This window comes from Crocodylus porosus, unplaced genomic scaffold (genome assembly GCF_001723895.1).
Source record: "Crocodylus porosus isolate Cpor-Errol unplaced genomic scaffold, CroPor_comp1, whole genome shotgun sequence".
Lineage (NCBI taxonomy): Eukaryota > Metazoa > Chordata > Crocodylia > Crocodylidae > Crocodylus > Crocodylus porosus.
In genome coordinates this window covers 5,625,022-5,647,056 of record NW_017728928.1, presented here as the reverse complement: position 1 = coordinate 5,647,056, position 22,035 = coordinate 5,625,022, and the positions used below count along the sequence as shown (strand labels likewise).

Here is a 22,035-nt window from a genome sequence, read left to right as displayed (position 1 = left end):
AAACCTTGTATCAAATAAGCCCCAATAGGTCTGCTAATTTTGCAGCTAATGCACAATATTACTAGAAACAGTTCAATGGAGCTATATTTACCACAAAGGGAGTTTAGGTGTCTGGGGAGGGGGCTGTTTTTAAACAACAGACATTCAGTCTATATAATTGAAGGTCAGACTAAAGTCAGTCTGTTGCAAGTTGAAATGGCCAAGTCATTATACTTTCTAAAAGTCACTATATAAAGCAAACAGGAGTCAGTCTGCTAAGATAGCAACATTACCGGACCACCGCAAAACAGACAAAAAAAAAAGACAAAATGTAAAACCACTACTTGTGGTGTATCCAGTTTGTTTCACCTATTTTAATTTTAGAACTAAATTTTAGCTTTGCTATGAATTTTCTAACCTTTAGCTAGTGTTTGTTGATAATATCTTGCTGTACCTTGATGCCGCCTGGGTATTTTACAGACAAGGAAGAGCTGAGGAAAATAGTCATTTTATCTCCTCCTGTATTCACTAGCTCTGCAAGAGATCATCAGTATTATAATATAGTTGGGGTGGTATTGTAGATGTGGTGGTCCAAGATGTGTATGAGGGGGTAAGGTTTTAGCGATACTTTTTATTAGAACAATATAGGTGGGAGAGATAATAGATAAATTTAACCTCTGAAAGATGGGCCTGGGAACAAAAATCCATAAGCCTACTGAACACTAAAAACTATGGACTAAGCAGAGATAATGGCTTTATAACTCATTACAATCTATCTGTTATCTCAGCTAACCTCTCTTCACTCCAAGGGTAATAATGAGCCTTTTCCCTGTTGAATTACCTTGTTCCTCTACATGAGTAAACTGTCTAATCAATTAGATCCCCCTTGTTTTGAAGCTACTTTGGATCATCTTTCTTTGCTACTACTTCACAACCTTCCTCCGATCCTTTAAATTACTGTTTTAATGTATACTGGAGTTAAACATAAGCCGTTTGTCCGTTACTTAGCTTAGCCTGTGTCTGCTGCTCTTAGACATGAGGGGTACTTTGTGCCCCAAAGCTTGTCCAACACCTCTCCCAACTACACATCTATTCCAATAGAGGTGATCACCAATGAAGCCTTGCCTCTCAGGAATCACCACCAAGCCAGTCAATGCCATCATTCTTGTCCACTGTCCCCTTTGCCCAAATAAAACACTGGGTAGGAGTTGAGGAACAGCAGCTGGTAAAGGATCCCATTGCAAGGAATGATGACAAGGTCAGGAAGCTTTATAAAGCACAAAGCTGCTGCAGTTCAGGGATCTGTTTACTTAGGAAGTCAGAACTGCTGCTACCAAGTGGTCCTGCTAGCAAACTTCACTTGCATCCAAGAAAACAATGCCACGAAAGTGCCATGGCCCAGAGTTTTTTGTGCTCTCCATGGCCCTCAGAGAAAGGATGCAGATATTAAATTGATATTCCATCAAGTCTTATATGTATAACAGAAAGTTCATTTTGCTTTCAAAGCATCTCAGTTTCAAAATAAGCTGTACATTGGAGTGGAGCTGATCTTATGATATAAGCATGTAAGTATTACCATTACATCCTGACCAGTGTTCTGTGTTCCACTCTAGGCTGATATCACTGAGCAACAAATCCTTTCAAGATGAGGTAGCTAGCTCAGATCCAGAGGGAAGGGAGTGCCTTGTATCACCCAACAGCTCACTTTTTGGATGGCAGCCTCATGGACAGACTCAGAAGGGAGTTCCATCTAGTCATCACCAGCCAGGTTAGTGGTTGAAACAGTCTCGAGAGTGGGATGGAATGTGTAAAAGGCAATCGGGACTCATAGTAGAGATGGTATCTTTTATTAAACCAACAAGATTTTTGCAAAAAAAATTCTTTAATTGAAACTTAATTTAAATTTAATTAAAACATTTTTTTAATCTTGTTGATCTAATAAAAGATCTAATCTCTACTATGAGTCCTGATTGCCTTTTCCTCTAGACCAGTGCAGCTACAACCTGGATACCTGACACACAGAATGCGTAAGGAGGAGAAAAATGGATGGATCCATAGCATCCATAGCAACAGGGATGCCAATGACCTCTTGAGGAACAACTAATGCCACGGCTGGTATCTTTTCAGTTTCCCTCCGAATAACAGCTATTACTAGGCTTACACAGCAAGATTTCTGATTCTTGAATTTCCCAATAGGTAGAAAGAGGCGGCTTTACATTTACAGATATTTCCCAAATGATTTATTGTTTAGCCATTTTTCAGAGCTGATGCCCAGCATGTTGAGCCAGGTCGGAGCAGTCCTGGGCTGGCAGGCTGACCCCCCTCCAGTCCCCTGCCAGCCAGGACTTCTCCGACTTGGCTCAACGTGCTGCGGTCCTAGTCGCGTGTTCAAATGGTGCACCCAGGAACAATAAACTTTTGTGTGATATGCACCTGAGTTTATTGCTCCACATTAACTGCAGGTGTAGATTCACCTACTGAGTACTATCTTACTCCTAAAGAAGTTCCATGATTTATACAAGCTGAGTTCCTGCAGGGCACCCAGAATACTCTTCTTTTATGACCTCACTTAGCCAAAGCCCACCCCATAAACACTTGGACCAGCAGTGGACATTTCTTCTGATAAGAACCGTGCCCTTCTCCTCTCCCTTAGCTTTGCTTTAGCATTCTGTTGTTTCAACATATTCTTCTGAAAGTCTTTTCAGAGACCATCAGACTTTTACTTATAAATCCAAGTGTTTTTCCAACACTTGTTGTCCTCATCTCCAAGGTCCTGGTTGTAATCCTCACTGCTGCTATTTTGTAGCAAGAGTGAAGGACCAAATTCACCTCCACTAAAGGCACGTGTAATGTGCTTCTCCCTTTCAGAAAAGAGAAACCTAGAAGTAGACGTTTTTATCCCATGTGTCTCCTTAGTTTCTTCTGCAAACTACTAGAAGCATTGTTTTGGCTGCTGAGAATTATGCTGGATTGAGTAACGTTAAGGTATACACATATGTACATCCCCACATACACAGGCTAGAGGTCTGACACCCCGACTAGAAAGGGGAACAGAGAGCAAGCCTGAGATGGGATGCTTCTCTATCAAAGTCATATAATGAACTGAAGTGTCTAGACTGAAATGTCCGTTTCCCACCAAGATGCCCTTTAGTGTGCGGAGACAATGTTTATTTAAGAGGTCAAGATTCAATCAATTTCTCAGGCTAGAGAGCACGGTGGAGCTGTCTCACAAAAAGAAATAGGAAGGATGTCTCCACCCATCCACCAGCTGCTGAAAGAAGAGGACAGAGCCTTGGAGCAGCAGACACCAGAGCTCTATGAGAGACAGGATACAACTTGGGGAAATGATACATTCATGAAGGGAAATGACTGCAGCTGTGGCTACAAAAAATGCACAAGCCCCCATATCACAGGATTTTTCAGTAGTTAGTCATTCAGATAACTTCTGTAAGTCCATCCATAGCAGATTAATTGAAGAACAGATATTCCCATTTACTACATTAGCAATTTTATTTACTCATCTTGTCCTGCTGATGAGTAAAATACTCCATAAAATGGCAAAGGAGGACTCTTTAAAGAGCAGGCAGCGTTGCTACAGGCTACCCAGATGCAACACAGTCTTTTATTACTGCTGGGAAACTAAGCTCCATCTAAGATGCAAGTATTGTCCCATCTTTGAACTGACAGCAGCCAAGAGAAATTCTGCTCTCATTAACACCAGTATAAACCCGTGTGCTTGTGTGTGGCCCAGATCAAGACACCATGCTTCTTTGCCTCTATGATGCTGTTGCATTTTCAGAACCAGCGCTTCAGTGGTGATCTTTGCAAAATGTTTGTAAAGTGAGCTTAGAGCAAATCAGGATGCATAAAAACCAATTTACTTTCTCAAGAGTGGTCCCATGGCCTAGGATCATAAACCACTTCCTACTTTTGCCTCCTTCTGGATGTGATTCTTTATCCATTGAAATGAGGAGTTGATTCCCTTCTCCGCTTTCCCAGTGTAACTCAGTGACTCCAGGGAAGTCAAAATGATAGAGCCTCTGTTTGAGAGGTGATTTGGCCTCATTGACTCCATTGGACCAGGATTAGTTCTACCTAACTCTAGTCAAATTGTCTGGGTAAATATTTGCAACAACAGCCATTGGCTTTAGGTGCCCATCTTGGGGAACATCCAGCCTCAGTTTCTACAAATACTGAGCACTCACAACTTATACTGAAGTCCTGAAAATGGAAACTTTATCCTTTCTTTACCTCTGTTGTATCTTCTGTAAAGTAATGATAGTAATGCCACTAAGCTAATTTCTCAATGCTGTGATCAAGGTGAAATTTGTATATACTATAATAAAAGCTATTTTGACTTATCTCAGAATTATGGACCTGATTTTTTAACTTATCTGCAAGTACTTTTTCTATTTCCTTGTGAACTGAGCAGCTACAGAATCAGGTCCTGCACTTTTGTTTGGTACAAAAGGTTTGATAAAAACTTGACATCTTCTGGAGTAAGCCACAGCATCCTGTCAGTAAGGCGGATGTATAAGCAATTTACCTTACCATTGCACCAGCAGCGTCTAGTTCCAGGCCAGATGCAAGTTAGCTTGACAAAGTATATATTTTCTGCAGAGTGTAACTTTGAAAAAATTAAGCATTATCAGGGAGACAACTGGTGTGAACGATTCTTTAGCACAGTTGACATGAACCAGTTTTCTACTACTCCAGAGTATTCAAACATTCAGGGACATTAGTCTTCCCCTAATATCTTCTACACTGTCATTCTTCACCACCAGTTTCAAAAAGTAGATGTTATTAAAAAAAAAAAAATAAAAAAAAAACAAACCAGAATTTAAAGCCTTAATTCCACCAAGCCTTGGAATTGATGCATCAAATCTAGACTTTTTGTACACTTTAAAATCAGGAATGCTGTACGAAGTCAGACTCTTGGTCTGTCTAGTTCTGTACCCTGCTTTAAACAGTGGCTGCTATTGAATGCTTCAGAGGAAGGCCAAAGGTATTTGATTACCCATCTACAATGAGGGAAGGTAGATCATGCCTTCTTGAGCAGTGACTGTTGAGGTGCTCCATGTAGGGTCTGAACAGTAGGGACAGAATCTCATAATTTAGAGGCAGAGGAAAGTTATCAAGGACTAAGTGAGAATTTAAAAGTACAGCTGTTATTCCAAGTCTACCCAGGAGGGGACTATGCATCTTCTCCTGAAGCCTGCAGTGCTGGTCATCACCAAACACACCATACCGAACTAAACAGAACCCCAGCAGTAAGGTTGTGGTTTCAGATGAAGGAGCCTAAGGTGGCTCCTTCATTCTGTCTAGAGAAAATAGATCCTTTAGGTCACTGACAATTTTGCATGTGGATGTTGTGAGAAATGCCTCCTGAGATTTAAGTTCAGGAGGAATGATCTGAATCACAATATAGTATACTTAGTATAGCAATACCTTAAAGCACTTGACAATAGGTAACTAGACATCATAACCCCAGGAAGTATGAAAGTATTGTTGTAGCCTCATAATGGAGAAGTGGAATTACTTGAATGTGAAGTGGTGTGAATTAAGGTGCAAGACAAAATTGTAAGTGTTGGAAATGGAACCCAAGCTAACTGCCAAAGGTATGAACCACCGTATTAAAATTACATTTATATACACACATACAGTGTTGACGACTTAGATGTACATTCGAAACTTCAGTGTCTGTAACCAAAAATAGAACCTATGATGCAGCGCTGCAATAAAGCACAGTGGAATCGATTATAACAAGATGCAGTTTCCCTTTCACTTTCTCCCAAATCAGCAGCATTTTATAATAATATCATATGATCCATTAACATATCCTATAGTCTGTATAAGCTTCTTATGTACTTGACATTAGACAACATCATCCAACCATCCAAATGTGCAAGTGATTTAGAAGAGACCTGCCCAATTACCTGTTATTTTGTAGTGCTGGATGTGCTTCTATGGTCTCACTACCAAGTATGTAGTGAAAACAGTGATGTCTAGCCTAGTTCAGTTAAATTACACTTGTAATTTAAGAATGAATCTACAATGGGGATTGCAAGTCAGGCAGAAGACCCATAGACATTTAATGTCAAGAGACCAGTTAGTGTTAAATGGAATCTGAAGCAGAAGCTATGCATCTCATCCCATATACCTCTGATCCTACCTCAATACTATGGGTAGCCCACTGAGAAATGGAACTGAAATGCAAAACAGCCTATTTATGTATTAATACCAGCACCTACAGACAAAATACAGGCCTTGATCTTGCAGTCAGAGCCCAGTACGATCAGGACTTCAGGATCAGATCACGTGGCTTTGAAGCAAGTAGTCTCTCGTTTGTTCTGTAAAAGTGCCTTTCACAATTTCGCTGCTACAAAACTTTGCTAGAAAGGCATTATGTTGTTGTTCATGTCTAAGCCACATTCAGTAAAGGCAGCTAATTCCTAGCTACAAGTTAGGTCGTTGTTTTGGTAGAATGTTTTCTAATGCTTATTCCTGGGATTAAAATGTGTATTTTTTTGTTTGTAACTAAGGAACACTTCACTTAGACCGACCACTGCAAATCTACAGTGCTTTGTAGGAGATAAAAGCTGGCGTTCTCAACACAATTTAAACTGCAGGCATGTGCTATTGGTTATACCTGACAAAATATTTTAAAACCAGTCTGGACAAAGCATAGAAGGCACCATGGGGAACAATATGCCTTGGCTGCAGGGGATGGCCTGAATGATCCACTTGGTGTTAGTTAACTCTCATTTTCAAGATGATTTATTTGCTATGAACAACTGTTTTCACCAGACACTCACCAGATACTCCATTCCTTCTGGGCTTAAATGTCGTGGCTGTTCCCCACCCCCCCATCCTCTCTCCCAACTATTCAGATCTCACACACCTTATTCTCCTCCTCTCTAGTCCAACCCTGGTCCCAATCCAGAGATATTTTCTAGTAGTACAGAAGGGAGAACTTCACCCTTTATACTTTTTCTACATGGGAGACAGAGATCTGCCCATTCTGACTCAAACTGTGTAACCCTGCCCTTCTGAAAGAAATGCAAGTGGATTTTTTTTTTGTCCTCTCCTTTTGTAAGTTCTAGAGACTACAACAATGTTATTTTTCTAGCCATTAGGGGGAAGGAAATGACACATGGAGGGAATTCAAGTCCCTCCCCATTCCTAGAGAGTCTATCCAAAAGAGTCAGACGGTTGAGTTCTGGCCAAGTGTTGTTTCCTGCTCTGGATTGGGACGGGGGAGCAGTGGGGGAAGGGGTGGGGAGGCATGGGGATGTAACATTAAATTGCTGCTTCTGATTAACAGCAGCACTCTGAGAATGATTTCACAGGATTGCTTTGAATGGAATGGGGCCTCTGCAGCCCAGATCTATGTGGCCATCCACTGATAAAAGAGCTATTTTTACATCTGTTTTACATAGCGGGTAAAAATGAAGTGATTTGGATGATGGAAAAGTACCTTGGAGATGATTCAAGATTTTCTGATACCACCAGTACGTCCACTCTTCCATGTGCCTGTAAAACATACCATGGGATTGCAACTCTTACACTGCTTTGAACCTGTACATGACCTGGTATACAATACAGAACGTTTGAGGTCTACCGAGACTCCGTCCCAGAGACCGAATGAGGATCTCTTCCATCACCCTAGTAATCTATTTAAAAAATAAAAGTCATATTCAGATACTGGTCAAAAAGCATTAAAGGTAACACTGTAGGGCACACTGTAGGAAGGTGCAACATAAAAATTGAGCACCTCGACACTTTTTCCTGACCCTTGTAGTGAAGTTAACCTTACTACAGCCAATGCCAAGACTCCCAGTGCTTTTCAGCTGAGTCAGGATTTGACCTTTAGGGTCTCAATCCCATCAGTGAAGACTCTCTTCCAGATGTGTAACGCATACCTTACTTGTGGATTTAGCCCACCATCTTATGCAATTAGTATATTTTAATTTGGCCATGCAAGATCAACTTTAAGAAACTAACACTCCTTTTCTCCACCATCTTAGAATTGTTCTCCTCCTCCCATCCCTTTAAATCCCAGACTCCTTTCCCCCTGGGCAGCAGGCGAGCTCCAAATTGGAAGGAGGCCACCACTCTTCCATGAACCGTCCTGGCTTCTGTGGAAAAGTGTCCGTTGCCTGGAGTCTGTCTGAGATGGACAGCGCTCTGCAGTCAGAAACTGGACTGGAATCCAGTGACCCGTCCTCCACATGAACTGCTATGGAAATGTGCAGAAAATGAACCCCTTCTAGCCATCTGTGTACTTACACTCTGCCCCACTCTGGGGTCAGTGCCATGCCATATATGGATCAATGGAAAGGAAAGCAAGCTCTCCCATTGTGGACAGATTCACATCTCAACAGGTCAAGTGCTTTTCTTCTAGATACGCTCTGGCTGGATTTTAAGAGGAGTTAGGTACTCGGCTCAGTTAAACATAGTAGGAGCTAGGTGCTAGATGCCGGTCTTAATACCTACCCAGCCTGAGCCTCATTTTCCAATGCATCTCCTTCAGAGCAAGTTACTTTTAGGTGCCCAACCCCTACATAAAAAGGTTAATGCGAGTCTGGTTAGATATAAGTGAGAGTCAATACATTCCTCTCAAAATTAGATTTCAAGAGCCAGGATTGATCTTTATATTTTACTTTTACCTTGAGTAAGATAAAGTAAAGACAGTAACCACTGTCCCCCAAACTGCAAGCATTTTCTTGACACTCAATCTTGTGTTCAGATCATTAGGCCACAGCTTCCCCTCAGATCACAGATGTCATGTATCCTGGTCCAGTCCTATCCTGGGCAAAGGGATGATGTAATAAGGCTTACCACATCTACCTTCCATGATGAGATGATTAGGTTTATTGGTTAAAGGAAGGAAATGGAAATTAGGACTTAGGGGTTCAATGCCTAGCTTTGCCCAGGATTAAGTGCAGATAACCTTCTTGAATCTCAGTGTGCCCATATGGGGATATTGAGAACACCAAGACAGAAGAGACCAGCTGCTCATTTGTAATCCCTCCACCAGTCACTGCCGAGCCGTTTCTTCTTGTTCAATCTAATTTAAACATCCTATAGGAAGGTGCTGTTGCCACGTCACTTGGAAGAGTATTTCACAGGCTAATGCACCTGACTGGCAATAATTTTTTTCTGACATTCAGAAATAGATTTTCCTTGTGCTTTCTCTCATCCCATTACACCTAGTTAGAATCCCTTTTTAGGTGATAATTGAAAGGAGTTCCTTCACTCTGGCCCAGTGGATGGGGCCTTTACTGAAAGGACACGTTACTGAACAGAACTAAAATGCTTAGCACTTTTTACAGACCCAACTAGGCTAGGAAGTAAGCCAAGAAAGTCAGTGCAACAGCTCCTTCCTGTTTCCAAACCTTCCACTTGCTGCCTAAATGGTTCGGCTGGCATTCTCCTACCCCCAATTTTAGAAGTGGAGAAACTTCAGCAGAGACTTCAGACTCAAACCTTCCCTTCTCTCTGCAGAAAGGGAAAGTGGTAGCATCTACATGCAAGCCCATTTGCCAAAAAAGTATTGTTTTTTTTAGTACATAGGTACTGCCAAATTGACTCATACCAGCAATCCATTAGCCAGTATCCTGCATCTCCAAAAGCAGCCAGCCCGACAGAATGAGGATACGACTCCCAATTTGGTGAGTGGGGAAGCATGGCTTCAGTGACCATCTTAATAGGCATTTGTGACCCCAACCTCAGAAGTGGAACATCTGGATATTCTCCTTCTAGGGAAGTTACTCACCCAAAACATAATCGCCTCTGCTAATCCCCACTTGTCCAGGCACGCGCTTCTGAAAAGCAAGGCTTCTCGGAGGTGAGTCACGAAGTGGACAGGGCAGGGATTCTACAACAGACACTTTATTCTTGAATATAAAAAGATTTTATTCTTCTACTAATTAAATTGTGGAGCCACAAAAACAACCTGAGGAAAATCTGCAGTCTCATCCCATGGGCTAGATATGTTGAATATTTCTACTAAAGAAAATAAAAGTAAAAGTAGAAGCAGGTCAATACCATTCAGCAGATACCCCAGATACTCTTTGCTTTATATAAACACTAAGCAAACAGTGTTAAAAAAGTTTAAATGCAAGTCTGTTCCCATGCAATTATTGCAAAGAGCAGGGGATATTTTCCCTGGATGTTAAGTAAATTAGGCAATATTACACTTAAAAAAGGAACGTTATTTTTTGTTGCGTCAATTAAATGCATCAAAGAATTCTTGTTATTTCTATTAAATTAGACCCGATATGGATCCCTCAAGAGGTTCTCCCTCAGTCTCCCCAATGCATTTAGAGAAAGAGTTTAACACGCTTGTCTGACCGCCCTGCAAGAGCCATCAACCTGTTAAGAAGTGAATGAAAAGATGTTTGGGATTGATGATAGCACCCCCTAGTGGAACACTTCATACATAGCCTATGACCACGAGCATGGCCCCAAATCCTACAACACAGATGAAACCCAAAACATATGACAAAGTAACATTAAAGGATATTGTCTTCAGAAGCCAGAAGTATTTTTTAAACTAACATTCATAAGTACTTTAATAAAGCATCAGATTTTCAGTACGCTCCATTTCATAATTTAAACAAACCCTCCCCCTAAATGATAGTAATGGAGGGTTAAATGATAAGATTAACCCCAAAGAAGAAATATTTGAGGGTTTTGGCACCTAAGGTCTTTATTTTATAAGCATTTAGGAAGAAGTGGAAGGTTTGGAAACAGGAAGGAGCTGTTCCACCCTCCCTCTGTTCTGAACCAGGGTGGGGGCAGTAGTAAGTTGAGAGGTAGAGAATCTGAACTCAGTTTAGACTTCAGTGGGGAAATCTGCATTGCATAATAGTTATGTACGTATCCCAGAACATCAGATACAACACTGATGAGACCATACTGCCTGGGCAGACTTTAAGTACCAATATCTTTCACAAGCATAAAGCAGGAAGGTGTAAATCCTTTGTGCATAAAGCAGGAAGGTATAAATCCTTTGTGCATCTCTAGAGCATTGTTCATGTTGAGAACTTGAAAGGTCCTTATAGCAAGGATATCAAGCTTGCCTGGACCTACCATTTTCAGGGTGTCCTGAAAACAGCAAGCCAAATATTTAAAACTGAATTTATGGTGGTGTGGGCTGCAGGATGGGGGAAATCTGTACAGTGATGTGAACTAGGCTAAACGAAACCTGTGCTAACACCCCCTCTATCCCTAACAGGATTACAAACCATTTTTTGCTGATCATGCATTAAACTTTCCCTACAAGTATACAGTGCCCTGCACCCCCATGCCAGGCAAGTGGAAGCAAAACAGTGCCACCTACTGAACCATCAATACTGCCTGATAACACACGCATTCAAACATGAACTAGCCCCATGCCTAGCTGGCTTATGAAGTCTTAAAACACCACAATACAGTACTATAACATCAGAACCACTTGCACTCAATGCATATTCAGAAGTTCATCCTTCTAAAAACTTCTAAGGATAAAAGACATCCAGCTTTCTGAATAAAGGAGAGGTGAAGAGATTGAAAACTAAAGCCTGAATTGTATGCCATTATCTTATCTTTATTAGGGCTTTTCAATAATGGAGCAATCAAGATTTTATTGGCCAAGTGTTACTAAATGCAAATGCCAAGTTCAGACAATTGCTGAAATGAGGAACCTACCACATTCACAAGGTTGTGAAAAAAAACAAACACAAATTTGGTAGGTCCTCCGTGAAAAGATGCAGGCATCACAAAAAAGTGGGAAGATGGCCAGCAAGCTGGGGGTGCCAGGGAGGACTGGTAAACAGAGGTGGGAAGTCCTGGTGTCCTGGAAGACGGGGTGAGATTTTTGCAGCAGTGCGTGGTGGGAGGGCCCTCCACAGCTCTGGCCAAAGGGCCTTGAAAATCCCACCCCTCCCTGGAGATATCTGCCAGTCTCCAAGGAAAGATGGGACTTCTGTGGCCCCTCAGCCAGAGGCATGGGTGGTGGGGACAGGATGGGACACTACATTCTGCCGTGAAAGTGGCACCCAACACCACACCAGGACCATGCAATCTGGAGGCAGCTGTCACAAATTAAGTAGGTCCCCATCTATAAGCTAGGTTAAAGTCCACCTGTTCTTCATTACATCAAGTCTCAACAATTCTACCAGGTCATCTTTAACAGGAATGCGCAACTCCTAGCGGATGCAGCAGTAACAGGTGGTGAAGCAGGAAAGATTACAGAGCCAATGCGAGCAAGTCTTGCACACCAGCTTGAGACCAAGTGATCACACACTGATTCAGTTTACAAATATAGTCAACTATTTGTGGCTGAGAGATGGACACACAACACGTGGTTAAGTTTCAATGTACATCTACATGGGAAGTAGGTCACTAAAACATTATCACACACAGTTCAGGTTTAGCATTATAAAAGTTACTATCCGAAAACCTGACTTACCCCTTTCATCCCTTAAAGTGCTGGAACCCAGAAAGCTGAAGAGAAAGGCAATTTAGATATACTGGGTTTTAGGACTGCTTTAATTTCAACAGTAAGAGGTGGATCATTTTAACAGTAAATGAAGGTGCAGTGGGAGAAAGATAACAGGGAGAACCGCTCTGAATTGGAGTCAGCACTAAATTCTTAAGTTACATTTTCGAACCAAGAGTAACACATTCCACGTTGCTGGCCTTGCTCATATTCTCTAGAGCAAGCAGTAATTTAGAGTATTTCCTGAACAGCTGAAGTCCGTTAGCAGCCTCTAGCATTCCATCATACCTACAGCAAGGTTTTTTCTTTAAAAAGTTCAAACTGGCTACAGAAGCCAGTTGCAAAGCTAGGTGAAAGCCCCATTATTCAACATGCCCGTATCTGGAAGTGTAGACCAAAATAAAATTGCACATAACATTAAATGTTCCTCCTATTTGTATTATGTTAATTTCCTGCAGAGATACCTGACTTTTCTGCCGACTGTAAGATGACTTTTCAGACGCAGACAAAGACATTTAACTTTGCTTGCATGTATGATGCTTTTGTAGTTCCATCACCAGAAGCAGATAATTTATTATGCATTCAACTCCTCCCTCCCCCCCTCCAAACTTGGGGTTTTAGTTCTTAAGTCAACAAGAAACTGGATATGTTGCATTATATTCAAATGACACTTTTCAGTAGTACAGCAGACTAAATAAAAGACTAAAAGTCCACGAATACTTTAGTCTACTGTAGGCAAGGTTCTCCGAGTGGATGCGATATCTTTTATTAGACCGAGTTGTTGGAAAAAAACTGTTGCAAGCTTTTGGGTGCAATCACCCTTCTTCAGGCATAGAAAACCCACTGTGCTAGCCAAGCTACTTTTGACAAGAAAAAGTTACTCAAACTGCTATCCTCCAGGTCACTCTTGCATCACAGTGATTTCAATGCAGCCTATATGTATCTGTAACAAGGAATTTTCCAGGCTTAACCGTACATTTTTTTCATTCACCAGAACAAGACTCCAATTTAGGACACTTAACATGTCAACCATCAAAGAAGCAGCGTTGTACATACAGCATTGTTTTCCTTTCCCATGCACTCACACTAGAGGTTTGATAACAATTCAAAGGCTCACCACTAAGGATGCTGAAAGAATGGCAGCCATGGCATCACATTTCTCCAGTACGGAGAAAAGTGATCAGATTGCAACAAGGGCCTACCAGGGAGCAGCTACTGCAACATACTTATTTACTCACTCATCCTGCAGAAAGAGAAAGCTAAACCTCAAACAAAGAATGGACAGACAGCTACTATCCATCAGATGCTCTGTACTCAGCCTAACCTTAAATTTGCTGCACTTGGAGCATTTGCCCATAGTCTAGAATCTGCCCCTTGGAGTGGGTCTGAGGTTGACTGGAGGTGAAACAAGACAACTGGTAGCAGCACTAAACACTGAACTTTGTTAAACTCCATTTTATGCAGCAATATTATGTCAACTAAGTCCTTGGCAGTCACAGGTGGAGTAGCCAAGCTTAGAACAGCAAGGGCCCTTAGACATGAGCAGCAAAGCTGCTCCAACACTACTCTGTAATTACAGTGCGTTGGAGCAGGCTTGATTAAAATCGAGTCTGTTGGAACGTGTTAATTACCACACTCCACTCACTCCAAGGTCTCATATCAGTGCCCCCATGCTTCAAAACTAGTTAAAGTGCTCCAACACCATTTGCAAGTGCGGGGATGCTGATACATGACACTCCAACTCTCGGAGCCACTCTAATTAAAGTGCCCTCCTTCTCCTGTGGTACATGTATAAACACCCCAACAGCACCAAACAAAAAGGAACTTTGTTAAACTCCATGTTATGCAGCAATGTTCCAAGTCCTTGACAGTCAATATGTGAAGTAACCAAGAGTTGCGCTGTAAAAGTGCTCCAACTTCAGGTAGTTGTTGAGTTCCCACCACTTAGACCCATTGTATACTACATTGGTTCTCAACCTTTTTTTGGATACCCCTCCCCCTCTTCATTAGACTTAAGGTCCCCCCCTTCAATGGAGTCTTGTGAACTGAATGACATCAAATTTAAGAAACAAAGAAAAGCCAGACTTGTTTCTACATATTACCTTCTTGCATTCAGGCTGGATGATTTCCACCCCGCCCCCCCCAGGGATAAGCCTGAGCCAGCTTATTTGCTTATCTTATCTGCTTAATCTCCAGCACCCTGGTTGAGAATACTGAATTTTGTTGCAGTATGCCAGTCAAAGTAGATTAAGAACCCATTCTTCTACCCTGACCTTAGGAGGAAGAGGGTGCTTACCAAGACTACTTATTCTTACCCCCATTTGCACATTAAGTTTGCCACATTTTCTTGGGGGGTGGGGGGGAGGAAAAAAGAGGCACTCTACACAGTCCAAGTTGTGTTCCTATACCACTTTATTGACCTTTGAACACAGATTTTCTTTAAAAGCTTATTCACACTATTGATGACTTCACCATGACAAGCTACTTGGTGCATAGTAAGAGAAAAAGTTGCACCAATTTATACTCTTTTCCCAAATTCTCTGCACCCACAAGGATATAACACCACAAAAAAAAAATTAAAACCAATGCCTGCATCTACTCTTATGGCCTCAAGGCTATTTGGAATATTAGCCAAGATCTATGCTGAAATCACATTAATAAGTAGGAAACTGGAATTACAGTATTTACAGGCGTACTTCAAGAAAGATTGAAATTTACAGTAAGATTCATGTATGTACACGTTTGAACTGTTCAAGTATGCTCAATCGTACAAAGTGCTACCTTACAAGTCACATAGAAAAAGACAGTAAAAAAAGATTAGTGAAGACATTAAGACAAGTAGAAGAGGTACTCAGATGAGGTTAGTTGCAATACAGACAAAATCTAAAAGTTGAAAGTGTCAGGAGCACTGCCCTGAATCTGGAAGGTGTAGCCATCTGCAGTAGAGTCTGGCACAACATTTTGGTCTTCCTCTTCCTACAAGAGAAGGAAAGATGTATGAAACAAACAAATGCTTTAAAAGGTTGAAACATTATTATGTGAAGACGAGCTAAAAAAAAGAACCAGAAACGAACCGAACCGAACCGAACCAACCAACCAACCAACAAACCAACCAACCAACAAACCAACCTTATTTAATGCTCTTTCAGTTACTCACCTCTGCTGAGAAGTACTTCTCAATCAGGCTTGAGGAGGCCTTGTACACCTGTTCATTTTCATGAGACTGGAGAGCTTCAATTCTGTCTAGACCTCCACATTCCTCGATCATGAGACAGAGTTTTTCAGTCTCACCAATTTTCTCGGCAGCCTGCAGAGAATTACTTGTTAAGGTCTAGTAACAATACTGCTGCAGGTATGCTGTGCTAGAAGATAGCACACTTGGTTACTACAGCAAACTGGCTGTTTATCAGGTAAGATTTCTTCCTGCTTGGAGCATGCAGCTTTTTAGACAGTGAAAACAAGTTTAGTAGCCAAGAACTGTAGCCTTGTTCCTAATGCAATCAAGACAAACTACTATACCATAACTCTATAGATGGCACTGACAACTGAAATGAATGGAACAAAACGTGCTAAGGAAGACTTCTCTGATAAACCCCAGTCACCAATTACTGGAATAACAGTTAAATTGTTATATGATAGGCCACAGTGGATTGTCCTTGGTCTACTTACCGAGAAAATATTAGAAACAGCATCCAGAATAACTAGTACAGTTTTGCTGTCCTTAGCTGACAAGAGATTCAATAATGGTTCTAGAGCACCAGCCTGAACAAGATATATGATCTGGTCAATTGTTCCACCACTTGTATAGTTGGTTACAGCCCATACTGCTTCTTTTTGTGACTTGAAATCCCCCTGTTTCAAAAAGTAAGAGAAGGATATGTAGTTATTAGTGCTTATGCTCCCAAGACCACTGTGGTCTTTCTATATGCAAGAGTGCCTGTGGTATTTTGGACAGTATGAAATGAGCTATGCTCAAGGTTTACAGACTAAGATCATGACAAAGATGCCAAACGTTTGAGTAAAATATACTGTTTGCTCTACATGCAAGAGCTTTGACTAAAGTAACTTAAGCCATTAACAGTAGGACTATGAGAAGCAGCTAATATTCACTTCAGATTCAGCCAATTCGGAGGACAGTGATTCTATTTGGTAATTTGAATCATTCCCAAATTTATTTGGCTGAATCCAATTTGGAGATTCGGCTCCTGCTGAATCTCCGAATCATGCAGGCCCATCCCTTGCCCACTCTTCCAGTTTGGCAGTGGCTGCCCCGCCTGCCCTAGCTCCCACATTTAGAAAAAAACCCCCCCGATTCGTCGGGTGCTACCAGGCAGGGGGTGACTCCTGCTGTCCCCACAGTGCTCCATGCTGCAAGGGGGGCTCGGTCATGAGCCTCCCGCCCCAGTTCCAGCCCTTTAAGTAAAAAAAAGACAAAACCCCCTGGGGACTCATTGTTGCTGCTCGGTGGGGGGTGATCCCCGCTGCTCCCCACCATGTGGGGAGCTCTGCACTAGCCCCCCAGAGCCCCAAGGCTGCTCCAGGAATAGCAAATCCTGGGGTTTTTCCTCATTTTTTTTCTCTTAATGGGCCAGAGCCAAGGCAGGGGACTTGTGCAGATGCCCCCATGCAGTGTGGGGCAGCAGGTATCACCCCCCGCCCTGCAGCACGTGGTGAGTTGGGGCTTTTTCGTAAAGGGCTGGGAGCTGGGGTGGGCAGGGGCTGGGATTCCCCACCTCCTACTTACCAGTTCTGAGTCCAGCTCCAGCTTCCTGCTGCAGCCACCAGGGACTGACCGAGTCAAAGCTCTCTCAATCTTTTCCGAAGACTCGGAGAGCTCTGAATCTATTCAGACCTTTTAATTTGGTCCCCTGAACCTATTTGGATTGGGAGATTTGGCCAATGAATCGGGCCGAATCTCCTCCGAATTGAATCAGCACCCGAAGCTTTGCACAACTCTAGTTAACAGCTGTCACCCTTATATATAATCTGTCAGCATGAGCCAGCGATGGGTCTTCAACCTCAATTTAAGATTCTAACTATGTAAGGGAAGTTAGATTTTACCTTTCTCAGCACTCCAATAAGAAATGGAACAAGTCCATGATCTATAACTTGCTGGATCTGGTCCTGACGTCCAGCAGTGATGTTGGACATGGTCCACGCTGCTTCTTTCTGAATGTTGTTTTTGTGGTGACTGAGCAGGCTTGGGAAGACAGCTAGTGCTCCTGAATCAATAACAAGCTGCGTTTGCTCATCAGTGCCCGTGACAATGTTTCCTATGGCTCTTAATGAAGGAGTCTATTTAAAAAAACCCATTAAGTTACATTGTACTATTTGTAACTGTTAGTTGTAATACCTAAAGGACAAAGCCACCCAGTTATTACTACTAGCACATATAGTTAAGAAACCATGTTCCACAGAAGACCTTTGCATTCACTTTACCGAACAAATTTAAAACAGTCCAAGTGAGGCAGATGCTGAGGCTAATGTCTACGCTGGGACTTTGGACAAGTGCTAGAGGAAGGAGTAAACGTGAAGTTGGATGCCTAGAACCCAGACTCTAACAGCATTAATACTAGTTTTGGGATTCCCTTGCTCCTTTACTAGGTTTCATTATCAAATACTGCCCCTGGTAGGGCAGCCATTCTAATGGGCATTAGCAAGTACCATCACTGACAGCCTGTTCCGATTACCTAACTGAAACAAGTGACCAAATTTGAAAGCATGGATTATGACACAACATTCCAGACTTTAAGACTCAATTGGACTACAATGACATTTAGCCAACTACTTTTTTTGCAACTGCCAGCTGCAGAGAACACTACCATAAATGTTACAGATGAGTGAAGTTCTCATGCAAAGTTCCTCCATACTTCAGACGAAGACTTTCCAGTAGTTTTTGAACTCCTGTCTCTGCAGAAGTCACCCATATTTTACAGACATTCTTTCAGCTCCCTGAAGTAGCTCACTGTTGTTTTGTAGCCACTTCTGTTCATTGTTTTATCCTTTAAATCGCTCAACAGCCAAAGAATTATGGGCTCAAGGTATTTCTACTTGCTATGATCTTACCACTATTGGCAGTTCAGCACATCCCAGGAGCTTCACAAGTTGTGGCACAAGTCCAGTTTTCACTACTACTTCAATTCTATCATTAGAACCATCTGTAAGGTAGGAAACCGCCCAGCACGTGTCAGCCAAAACCTCATGGTCGTTGTGGTGCAGTAGACGAACTAAAGTGGGAAGAATCTGCTCAACAGCATCTATGGGTGGTGCAGGATTCTTATTACGGCACAGGTTTGAAATGGTCCAGGTAGCATTGCGCAGGTATCCTGACTGAAGAAGCAGCACACAATTTTTATTAGCTTCTTCTTCAGATGGATTTAATGATCTGAGGCAATGAACTGATACAGCAATGATTTAATTCATGATGCATACTTACTGCTAGAGAAGAGAGATCAGGAACAGCAAGAAGAGCCAGCAGTGGGTCAATTGCACCATATTTAATAACTAAGTCCCTGTAGGCAGAACCATCACCTGAAAGCCAGAAGAGAGATCCATGTCAATAACAGGAAGTGTCAAGCAACAGTTTACAGTCTACACACAAATATAACCCACTCCTTTATAAAACTGCATTTTACCAGGCAGTACAGCACTGAACCTGAAACAGTCGGTGATTTGATTTAGAGGGGATTTCAACAAGTAGACAAATAGTAAGAGTTGATGGAAAACTTTAAAACATACTTGATATCCACCTCTTGCCATTTCTTCAATAATAAGGCACCAATTTAGTTACTTTTAGAATGCTATTTTAATCCAGTTTTTAGAAGCTGAAATCTTTAGTTTGTCATTTGATATAAAAGTGAGAGATGCTGGCTGAAATGTGTCAATTATAGCACAAATTCCTCCTCTTAAGTACACAAAGCAGTCATTGTAGCATTAAGACGACTTTGCAGCAACAATTTTATTTGAAGACTTGCTGGGATTCAAGTATAAAATACAAAGTTCCACTAAGTCTAGAACTCAGACACCAGTATGATGTGGTTTGCTAGTGTACTCCTTTGATGACCTAGCATTCACAAAGTAATGTGTTATCTCCTCCCAAAAGGCCCCCTCTCTCACATATTTCAGTTTCAGGATTAAGCAGAATTTCCTCAGAAGACTTTAAAGATCAGACAGCACTAAGATAGAAGAGTCCTGTCAAATAGCAACACCCCGTAGGTTACCAAGTCCTGCTAGAAGTCGTAGTAGATACAACTGCTAGCCAAAAGACAAGCAGCTGTAGCTGACCCACTCCTTGTTTGCGTGCCAGGCTTTTTTTGCTAGACACCCAGGTTCAGATTTTTGGAAGAGTTCTGCATATTAGGCAGGGAAGACATGAACAGTTTTGAAACTCTGGGTCCCAGTGACTTTCCCTCATAAATTAATTGGCCTGAAAATAATGCAAGTGCAGCACACTGACATACCTGCTATGTTTCCTAAAGCCCACACAGCCTGTTCACTGATGTGAGTATGAGGAGAAGCCAACAGGGAGATAAAAGCTGGTATGGCTCCACCATCGACTACAGCCTTTGTTTGCTCCGACGTGCCAGAAGCAATGTTAGTAAGTGCCCAAGCAGATTCAAACTGAATAGGGCTACAGTCTGCTCTCCCTAAAAAGGAGACAAGCTTGGGGATCAAGCCAGCCCGAATTATGTTGTCTATGGGGGGCTGTTTCTCTCTGGACAGCAGTTTCCTAAGACAGAAACAAACACAGGGAGTTATTTTTTTTTTTTTTTTTGTCTACTACAACCTGAACAGTAGATTCCAATTTAGTCAACATAAGACTCAAGTTTTACTTTAAAAGATATCCCTCCAACAGTGGCAAACATCCAAAGAAGTTCAATAAAGACTAGCTGAACACTACATTAAGTGGTTTAAAGACTGCTTTTGACAGATCCAACTTTGTACTGAAACTGTTAAAAAAAATCTGAAATTAAGCTAAGCTACATGGTTGTGGAAGAGTAATAATGCACTGGAACTGCTTGAAGTAAATGGCAATAACTGCCAGAAACTGCACTACCATCTCAGGTAATCATCCTCCTACATCATTGTGCAGGACTTTTCAAACTTCAACTATTATGCTATATTTGGAACCAACACTCTAGGATGCTTTCTCCCTCATTCACCTCCACTTTCATGCATTAAGCTGAGGGAATGCTCCTTAGCACTAGTATCTCATATCCTAGCCTTACAAATAAATTGCAATACCCACCACCTCTACAGAGCCGAGGATAAAAAAAATCTGACACTTCCAACATCCATGTCACTTGTAAGACCATGAGACAGAAGGAAAAGTACAGTTCAAGTGCCAGGTTAAGTCTCATGCTCAGAGAACACCTCTAAATATTCAGAGATCACAGAGCTTGTGTAATTCCATTTACGCTCAGTCCCTTGAATACCGACTGCTGCTCAGAGAACTCGTTTACTTACCTGAGGCCAGATAATACAGCATTATTTATTTACTATTAGCAATATTTGCCCAATATTAACTTGCCAAAATCTCAGCTTTATGTCTGGTGCTTTTGCTCTGCGGAGTTAAACCCCGTTCCTTATCCCCAGTCACTAAATGACACTTACATCAAGTCGCTTACCTTGCGGCCTGCGTAGCCTGCAACTGAAGTTCCGTGTTGCTACTGCTAATTCCTTTGACTATTTCTTCGACAGACCAGTGTGCACAGACCTGTCCGTGGGATAGGAACAGTTTTAAGAACTATGGTAGGAGTAGAAACTTTGTAAGAAGTTTCTCTCTGGTTTGGTAAGGACCTATGGTGTTGTGCTTTTGACATCATGTGTAAGGCACCAGGTCTAAATACGGTGCCGTACAGGTACTCAAGGTTCTTTGGGTGAATCCACTATCCTTTATTAGACCAGCTTAAAATAGTTGGAAAATATCTTTTACCAAACTTTCGGATTTAAAAACCCTTCGCCAGGCTGAGGAGGCCCCTGCAGTTGGCGCATGCTCTTCCCAAGTACAGGTACTCCTCACTTAACCTCGCCCCGGTTGACGTGGTTTCGCTACTACGCTGCTGATCTATTAGAAAACACGTTTGTTCAAAGTCATTCGGTTATAATGTCATTTGGCTGCAGGTCACTACTGCGGCGCAATCTGATCAAACGTCGCATTTTTCAGGAACGCGACTACATTTAGTGAGGAGTCGCTGTACACGTAAGATTTTCAGTGCCAAGAGAAAGACCAGCCCTAGTCCGGAGTAAGCCGTAACCTGTTGCAATTGGAGAGACACTTTTGGATGCTTATCCTCCTGGGACCCTTTGACCCCGGCTGACTTCCTGACCATGGGACGGGGGGCTGCACTCGCCGATCTCCCGAAGTCCCTTCCAGCCCCGAAGCCTACAAAACCGAGGCTGCTGGTACCTGATTGCCCCTGTTTTCCTGCAGAGGCGAAGTGGCATCGTCCGGTAAAGTGCTGACATTTCTTCTTTTAAGCATCTGGTCATCTTTCTTGGCTTTCCTCAACTCCACGTTGACTTCGATACGCCGCCGCCGCATTTCCTGAGGGGAAAAGGAAATTGTC

General features: G+C 42.1%; 1 protein-coding gene and 2 long non-coding RNA genes across 4 annotated transcripts in view; 1 reads left to right on the top strand and 2 right to left on the bottom strand.

Annotated features, from left to right (window-relative positions):
- Positions 1-5,814: 5,814 nt before the first annotated feature.
- LOC109314969 lies at positions 5,815-13,253 on the bottom strand. Its single transcript, XR_002102401.1, has 3 exons — positions 12,948-13,253; positions 9,017-9,022; positions 5,815-5,826 (listed from the first exon to the last, which is right to left on the bottom strand). It is a non-coding gene; the product is annotated as an uncharacterized LOC109314969 (long non-coding RNA).
- Positions 9,689-13,258, top strand: LOC109314968. Its single transcript, XR_002102400.1, has 2 exons — positions 9,689-10,955; positions 10,986-13,258. It is a non-coding gene; the product is annotated as an uncharacterized LOC109314968 (long non-coding RNA).
- A 1,602-nt stretch (positions 13,259-14,860) lies between these two features.
- The window catches only part of KPNA2 (karyopherin subunit alpha 2), a 9,458-nt gene continuing 2,283 nt past the window's right edge, over positions 14,861-22,035 (bottom strand). The window contains exons 1-9 of one of the 2 annotated variants that reach the window (XM_019542372.1): positions 21,876-22,020; positions 21,094-21,182; positions 19,927-20,195; positions 18,903-18,997; positions 18,533-18,796; positions 17,528-17,761; positions 16,136-16,318; positions 15,624-15,773; positions 14,861-15,442 (exon numbers count right to left, since the gene is read on the bottom strand). In XM_019542372.1, the coding sequence (XP_019397917.1) occupies positions 15,350-15,442; positions 15,624-15,773; positions 16,136-16,318; positions 17,528-17,761; positions 18,533-18,796; positions 18,903-18,997; positions 19,927-20,195; positions 21,094-21,182; positions 21,876-22,010 (1,512 nt within the window). In that variant the 5' untranslated portion in view covers positions 22,011-22,020 and the 3' untranslated portion in view covers positions 14,861-15,349. Of the gene's footprint in view, positions 15,443-15,623; positions 15,774-16,135; positions 16,319-17,527; positions 17,762-18,532; positions 18,797-18,902; positions 18,998-19,926; positions 20,196-21,093; positions 21,183-21,875; positions 22,021-22,035 lie in introns of those variants that run through there. The other variant, XM_019542371.1, reaches the window with a different exon arrangement.